Source organism: Gavialis gangeticus, unplaced genomic scaffold (assembly GCF_001723915.1).
Source record: "Gavialis gangeticus isolate Ggan-Ray unplaced genomic scaffold, GavGan_comp1, whole genome shotgun sequence".
Lineage (NCBI taxonomy): Eukaryota > Metazoa > Chordata > Crocodylia > Gavialidae > Gavialis > Gavialis gangeticus.
The window spans coordinates 11,788,002-11,796,281 of NW_017729009.1; the positions used below are offsets into that span (position 1 = coordinate 11,788,002).

General features: G+C 43.4%; 1 protein-coding gene across 1 annotated transcript in view; it reads left to right on the plus strand.

The window, feature by feature from the left end:
- Positions 1-8,280, plus strand: part of PRPF6 (pre-mRNA processing factor 6) — a 30,651-nt gene that overhangs the window by 244 nt on the left and 22,127 nt on the right. Inside the window, exons 2-7 of the mRNA XM_019510080.1 lie at positions 1,089-1,257; positions 3,346-3,464; positions 4,156-4,234; positions 4,784-4,960; positions 5,937-6,092; positions 8,146-8,240. Of these exons, the coding sequence (XP_019365625.1) occupies positions 1,089-1,257; positions 3,346-3,464; positions 4,156-4,234; positions 4,784-4,960; positions 5,937-6,092; positions 8,146-8,240 (795 nt within the window). The remainder of the gene's footprint in view (positions 1-1,088; positions 1,258-3,345; positions 3,465-4,155; positions 4,235-4,783; positions 4,961-5,936; positions 6,093-8,145; positions 8,241-8,280) is intronic.

Sequence of the window (8,280 nt, forward strand, 5' to 3'; positions counted from 1 at the left end):
TGTGAGGCGAGGGGGGGCTGCGGCGCCTTTCAGCTCCCGTCGGGCCTGGAGGGGGGGAGGGGTTGGTGCTGCGGTGACAACTGCGGAGGGGGATGGGGTGGGGAGTCGAGCCCGGGTGGAGCTGGCAGCTTGGGGGAGGGGCAGGGGCAGGATTGGGGCTCCCCTGCACTGCCCGTCTGGCACCCCCGAGCTGGGGGCTTAGAGCAGGAATAGACGTGTTGTGATCTGCCAGGGTGTCTTGCAGCTCCCTGCAGCAGGAGACTTGGTCTGTTTGTTTCTCTGTAGATGGGGAAACTAGGGGCCCTGCTACACCTTTGAATTAAAACAGGATGGTAACCAGCTATCAGGTTGTTACACACTTCCGAGCACTACCTGTATAGCTGAGCGGACATTTTTATTACCTGATAATTACTTTGGGCTAAATGTATGATTGAACCATTAATGGTGTGATGGTGACTTTGTGGCTGGTCTTTGTACAAGCGGCCGGTCTAAATTTATTGCATGATTAACCAGCAAATTGCCTAATATATGCAATGTGTAGCAGGGGCTGAAAAGCTGCCATTTTCTGAGTGAGGCCTGGAGTCTAACGAGGTTGAGAGCTGCTGGCTAAAAGGTTTGGGAGTGGGTTTGAAGGCAGAGTGAAATAGGTTGCGGCTCAGCCAGGTCAGTTTTGCATTCAAACCTGGAAGTGATCAGGTGCACTTTGGTGCTTTGTTGTGGATGGGGTGTTGGGAGCTCAAGGTGATCAAAGTACCCTGGGACGGTGGCAAAGAGGGTTCTCCTGCAGCCTGGTCTCTCTTCTCATGAATAGGAGGAAGATTTTCTTTTCCTCCAGGCCTCCTGGTTCAATGCGTTTAGAGGCACTGAACCTTGGGAGGGAAACTGGGCAGTAGAAGTTTGGCTTCCTTGCCCCATCATGGTGTCCCTTTAAGGTGGAAGCTGTTGCTGCACAATATCTATTTCAATAGCGAGGTGGTGGGGCTAGGTACTACTGTACTTGTGAATGGTTGGATTTTTTGTCCCTCGCCTTCAGAGCGTCTAGTATTATTGCTGCAGGCTAAATCATAGCCCCATGTCTCTCAATTTAGTGCTACAGGCTTTACTACCCGTTCCGATATTGGCCCTGCACGTGATGCCAATGACCCAGTGGATGACCGTCATGCTCCGCCAGGGAAGAGAACTGTTGGGGACCAGATGAAGAAAAACCAGACGGCAGACGATGATGACGAAGATCTGAACGACACCAATTATGATGAGGTGATGCTCCATGGGCATTTTCCTCCTGTCTGAGGGGGGAAAATCTATTGCTACCTCTCTTCCTCCACCCTGTCCCCCCATCCCAGAAACACTACATAAAATCATCCTGAAGTCCTGTACTGTGACAAGTCTCTATGTGAGAGTACAATGGCAGAGTTCTTTGCAGAGCCAGTTAGCAGCACCCTTTGCTGTGAGTTTTGTGCATGTGTGATGCCACAGTGTTTATGGGTTTATTTTTCTGTGGTGATATTCGTATATTGTGATCAGGCTGTTTGTACTGAACCCTGGGTATTTTGGGAGGGATGTATAAATAGAATATCAAGGTGAGTACTTTGTGGACCGTTCCTCTTATTCTTTTCCAGAAGTGAAGTCTAAACACTTGCTTTTTACCCCATCATTGAGATTATCCTGTCCCAATAAAAACTTGCATTTACCTCAGCAAAACTGATTCATACTGAGATACAGCATTGTTTGTTTTACATTTGTTTTCAATAGTTAAACGTTTCTGCTAATGAAACATTTATGCAATTATCACTTACCAGAAGGTTTTTGCTGATGAAATTCACTACTATGATAGGTTGCTTTAGGGCTATTTTAGTTGCATTTCATAGACATTAGGGCTGGAGGGGACCTCGGAAGATGATCATGTCCAGCCTCCTGCCCTAGGGGCAGGAAGTCAGTTGGGGTCAAAGGATCCCAGCAAGATAAACATCCACATGTCTCTTAAAGGAGTCCAGAGTAGGTGCTTGCACCACCTCTGGCGGGAGTCTGTTCCAGGCCTTGAGGGGCTTGGAAGGTAAAGAAGTTTTTCCTTGTGTTTAGCCTGAAATGGTCTTGGAGGAGTTTGTGACCATTTGATCTTGTCATCCCTTGAGGCGCTCTGGTGAACAGACGTTCCCCCAGATCCTGATGTACACCCCTTATAAACTTATAGGCAGCCACCAGGTCCCCCCTGAGCCTACCCTTTTCCAGACTGAAGAGTCCCATGGCTCTCAGCCTCTCATCATAAGGCCTGTTCTCCTGCCCTCTGATCATGTGTGTGGCTCTCCTCTGGACTCTCTCAAGCTTCTCCACATCCTTTTTAAATTGTGGAGCCTGGAATTGGATGCAGTATTCCAGCTACGGCCTCACCAAGGCTGAGTACAGCGGGAGGGTTACATCCTGGGATTTGTTTGAGAAGCATCTATGGATGCAAGCCAGAGTTTTGCTCATTTTACCAGCTGTGACATTACATTGGTAGCTCATATTCATCTTGTGGTCAGTCTTGACCCCCAAGTCCCTTTCAGCTGTGGTACTAGCCAGTGTAGCACTGCTGAGCCTATAAGTGTGCTGCAGGCTTTTTTCCCCAAGGTGGAGTACCTTGCATTTTTCATTGTTGAATGCCATCAGGTTTTCATCTGGCCATTTTCTGAGCCTGTCGAGGTTGGCCTGGATTGCCCTTCTGTCCTCAGGTATAGATGCTTTACCCCAAAGTTTGGTGTTATCGGCAAACTTGGCCAGTCCGCTTCTGATACCAATGTCCGCATCATTAATAAAGATGTTAAAGAGTATAGGCCCAAGGACTGAGCCTTGGGGGACTCCACTGGTTACGGTGCACCACCGTGATTGACTTCTGTTGACTACCAGCCTTGGGACTGGTGAAAAACTGACGCAAAATACCCATTAAGCAGGTTGGCTTTTTCTTGGGCATTGGTTGTCAGTTGTTCCATATGCTTTAGCAGGGATCCAGTGTTACCCTTGCTTTTCCTCCAGCTCCCCACATACCTAAAAAAAAGACCTTTTTATTGTCTTTGATACATGTAGCCAGTTGGAGTTCAGTCGCAACCTTGGCTTTCCTGGTTTGCTCCCTACAGGTTCAGACCAGTGCAGAATACTCCTTCTTTGAGGTGGATCCAGTCTTCCATCCTTTACAGGTCTTTCTTTTTAGATGCAGGAGGTCCACAAGTTCCCTGTTGTGTCCTTTTGCTGCCTTTTTACTGTTAAAATGGTCTCTGAGGGGTTTTCTTTATGCTGAATGACTGTATTGGCTTCGCTAGATGTGCAACTGAACTTTGAAACTAAAATGTTTTGGCCCTTTAAAATTTTCAGTTTAATGGCTATGCTGGGAGCCTGTTCTCAAGTGGTCCTTATGAGAAAGATGATGAGGAAGCAGATGCTATTTATGCAGCATTGGATAAGAGGATGGACGAAAGGAGAAAAGAGAGAAGGTAGGCTTAATTATGGAACTTCAAAGAGGCAGTATTTTGTATTTATGGTATGGATCTAGGAATCGGTTCTTCTGGCTTCTCTGTCTGCTGTTGCGCTGCCTTGCTCTGTTACCAGGACAACATTTTCAAAAGTCACTACTGAATGAATGTGAGATGCCTTTCTGCTTCAGAAGTGCTTGTTATGTTGCATGACTTATCCTGGAGAATGATTAATGCTTGTTGCCTAGCTTCGTTCACATATAGTTCAATTAGCTGAGGTTTTTCATGGTGGTTTATTTTGATGGTTTAGGGAAATAGTAATTCCCAGTGAGCATAACTGAACTAATGTGCCTCACGCAACAAGCTGGATGTTACCAGAAGAGTCTTCTCATGTGGATATTTTGTAAATTTAAGAAACAATTAAAAATAAATAATATTATCAGATCCATAGATAACAGGATTAAAGACCCAGGTCTAATGCACATATTAATTTTTATTCTATTGCTTTGTCTTTGCAATTTTTTTTTGTACTAAGTATTGATCCTATTTAATTGCAGATGAATCTGAGCCTGACCTATAGAACTACCCCTCACATTCCCTGTAGGTTTGTGCCTTAATAGCTCTGGCGAAACAGGGTGATCTATCACAGTACTTTGTCTAAACCCCGCTCAGTGTTTCTGTGAATGCAGCTTCTCTGATGTTTGTTTTCTAGAGAACAACGGGAGAAAGAAGAAATTGAAAAGTACCGTATGGAACGTCCCAAAATTCAGCAGCAGTTCTCCGACTTGAAAGTAAGGAAAAAAGATTATCCTGCATGTCACCAAATTTAAAAATCCCATTTTGGGGGATGGGCCTGATTCTTTTGCATTTATTAGCACAGTTCGAGGTAGAGTAGTGGCTGTTTGAGAATTTGCTCTTATGCCTGTTGCCTACCTTCACAATGGCAGCAATGTCCATTGCATAGTATGCAAAAACCAGTATGTAACTGATAGCTGAGGTGGCAGAAGCCAGTGTTGGCTTGAGAATACCTGAAGTATCGTGTTATGACTTTCAGTATAAGGTTTTGTATGGTGGGGGGGACGGGACAGTACTGGTTTAAATCAAAATTCTGTTGGCATCTGTAGTTACAAAGCAACGTTGTTTGTATTAACAAATACCTGTTGAAAAGAGTGCTGTTTTTTATTTAGTTATTTATTTATTTTGCTGGCAAAATAGGATCCAACTTACCCTGAAGTTTCTAAACTCAGGTTGATATTCAGCTCGCTAAAGAATTTGACAGGGTGTATTAAGGCACAGAATCTTCTAAAAACCAGTAATATTGACACCTTGTGTTTGTGTAGAGGAAGCTGGCAGAAGTCACAGAAGAAGAGTGGCTGAGCATTCCAGAAGTTGGTGATGCCAGAAACAAGCGTCAGAGGAACCCACGTTATGAGAAGCTGACTCCTGTACCTGATAGCTTTTTTGCTAAACACTTGCAGAGTGGGGAGAATCACACTTCTGTGGACCCCCGACAGACGGTGAGCATGAAAACAAAACTAGGAAAATTAACTTCCGTTGGTCTGGGATGAACATATAGCTGTATGTCGAGCTAAAGAGTTGCTGCACAGTGTATGCCAATATAAACTTATAACGTGTCCTGTGGTTCCATTAAAAATAAAGACTAGACTTGAGGCTGACAACTGTAGCATGAAGAACATCCGGAGCATGGGAGGCTTTGGAAGATGTTTCTGCCTATTGCAGTCCCAGGTGTATTGGAAACAAAAATAAATTCTGGAGCTGAGCAAAAAGAGCCTAAGGCTAGATTTTGTTTTAGTAATGAAAGTCTAAAATGTGGTTGTCCAGGCCCTTTTCCATGGTGGGGAGGGGGGTGCATAATTAAATGTGCTCAGTGAACCATCATGTTTTTGTTTTTGGGGTTTTTTTTTCTTAATTGGCTGAAGTTTTTTTGAACTACTTAGCAGGAAGTGTAATACAACTCCCCCTAGGGGCTTTGTTTGTTCTAGAATTAAGATGTTTTGGTTTCAGTTGACAGTGAGGTCAGTGTTTTAAGCCTGGCTTATGATTTGATTCTTTAGATGAAGATTACTGTGATCTGCCGACAGAAGAGAAGCGCATCAACCTTGAATTGGCACCAAGTTATCTCATGACTCTTTTATTGTTACTATCCTTGCCAGTTAATATGTCATGATCATCTTTTGACACTTGTTTTGAGATTTGTTTCATTAACATTCTTGTTCCTCATCCAGTGGTTGATCTTTAGAAAATGATATGACACTACAATACAAACAGAGATCTTATTGCCTCCCCAGGCCATATCTTTCAGCTCATGCAATCAGAATTGCTAGGAGAAGACTTTCAAAGGCATGGATGGGAGTTGGGCACCTTGCTTCTATTGAAACCAAAAACAGCTGAGCACCTTGCTCCCTTGGGTCCCTCGGGTCCCTCTGAAAATTCCTGTATAGATCATAAGAAGTTCTTCCATTTTTCTGTCAGCAATTTGGTGGCTTGAACACGCCGTATCCAGGGGGACTGAACACTCCTTATCCAGGAGGAATGACACCTGGACTAATGACACCTGGGACAGGCGAACTGGATATGAGGAAGATTGGCCAGGCCAGGAATACTCTGATGGATATGAGATTGAGCCAGGTAAGCCACAAGAATACCATACCTCTGAAAGACTTGCCTAAGATGCAGCAAAAGCTGTGTTAACCTGCACTTCATTAGCTGGAAAACTCGTATTAATCAGCCTGTGAGGGATGTGGCAAAAGTGAAACCGGAAGTACCACTTCCAGGGGACTTCCCGTTTCGCTGCTGCGAGCCAAGTTTTTCTTTGCCACTTCTTCAGCTTGGGGCAAAGCAGCCTGTGTGGGCTCCCCTCCCTGTCCTCTGACACACTGATGCCGGGGTATGCACCAGACGGTGCATGTTTGATTAGCCGGCAACCCCCGTTCCTGGGGGATGCCGGATAACAGAGCTTTTACTGTAGGTGTAGGCTGTTTCTCATGAGGCCCTGTTTTGGAAGCTTTATTCTGTTCCCTTTGGGCTATAAAATAATAAAAGGAAACAGAAAAGGCTCTTTTAAATGGTGTTGTTCATACAATATTGTTTAAAATAGTATTTTTCTAGGTCAAAGTAAATGCGGGATTATGTATTTGTTTGTTTCCGTAGTCACCAGTACTACCAGCTCCCATTGGGATCAGAAAGTCAAGCTGCTTGCTTTCTGCTTTCCAGTTGTATATTTCTACAAATGTTAACCTTTTTTTCAGGCTAAATGATATCCTTTTGAGCAACCCATTATCTTCTGAGCGATTGCTCAACCTAAGAGAAAATTCAATACTTCAACTATTGGGTTTTGTGTAGGCGTCAGAATGGAATCTGCTTTGCCTTCCTACTTCTCTTCATTGTGCAGAATTTCATAAGACATAAAAAAGCTTACTTGTCATATCTGACAATGTTAGTGACAGTTTGTACAGGGAGGAACAAGGTGGCACTTTGTGTAGTCTTTGCCTAGGTGGAATCTTGAAGGAATTAGTTTGAAGGCGAATGCTTGTTAGTGAAACCCTCTTGGTAATGTTTCTGTAGATACTACAAAACCTTTTTATGTCTAGCTGTCCCTTATTCCCCATGAATATTTGATCTTTTATTTATTTATTTATTTATTACTTTTAGCTGAATTTGAGCTTTCTGAAGTACATTCTTAGTTTTCTTTGATTGTAAGTTGGTTTCAAGACCATATTTTTAAATTGTCAGCTCTTAGCTATTAAGCACTTTAGTTTTCTGTTTAAATAAAAAGTGCATGTGTGATATTAGCAGACCAGAGATCCCTGTCTGGAGGGGCAGTTGATGTAGTTATCTATAGCAAGATGATTTGCCTTCGGCAGTTCTTAGTTATCAAATGGCCTTTACTGCTCCAGACTGGAGCCTTTTGTACTTGTTTTTAAAAAAAGTTGATATTGTATGAGCAGAATGTCTCAATGCTGTGGTTCAGTAGGAACATGGAAATAATGTGCGTGCACATGTGTAACTTAAACACGCATCTCTGTGCACGGACTATTTCTAGTGGCTGCCTTGACTTCACAGAAGCTTGATCACCTCTCCCCTGGAACTCGCCTCCTACCTTCTGACTGTAATGAGACTTAGCTAGAAATCACTCTGAATTGACTTGTGCCATCCTGCTTCCCAGATGGTTTTGATCTCTTCTCCTAGTGCCCTCGTAGATTTACTGCTGTTGATGCAGAAGCTGTCTCCTGCAGCTGTCGTCTCTCTGAACACCCTTTCTGGATGTCTGTGCCTCAACAGCTTTTCCCTTTTATTTTCAAATGTCAAAAGTGAACACACTTTTTTTTTTTTCTTCTCAGCTTGATTAGATCTTTTCATTCTTCTCTCTTCGTTTGTTTAAATGTCAGTAGTACAGTTTAATTATGTAAACAGTGTTGAGATTCGGTTTCTAGGAAAGAAGCTCTGCAAATCAGCCTGTGCTGTCCTGTAGTTTAGAAATGGGGGGTCTGGAGGGAAGAGGAGTAATAAAGAAAGAAGTTTTTTCCTTTTTTTTGGCCCTTTTGGTTTTCATACCAGGTGACCCTATAAACCAGGTGATGGTAGTGCTGGTGTTTTCCCTCTCTCAAGTAAGTTGCTTTTTTTGTTCTCCCCAAACTGCTGTGGTTGGTAATTTTCATCAGTATTGGAATTTCTTTCTCAGGTGTCTGACTCTGTGAGTGGCCAAACTGTGGTGGATCCAAAGGGATACCTGACAGACTTGAATTCTATGATTCCAACACATGGTGGAGATATCAAGTAGGTCTTGCTGGGCATGTATTAGTTTTTTTTTTTTTTT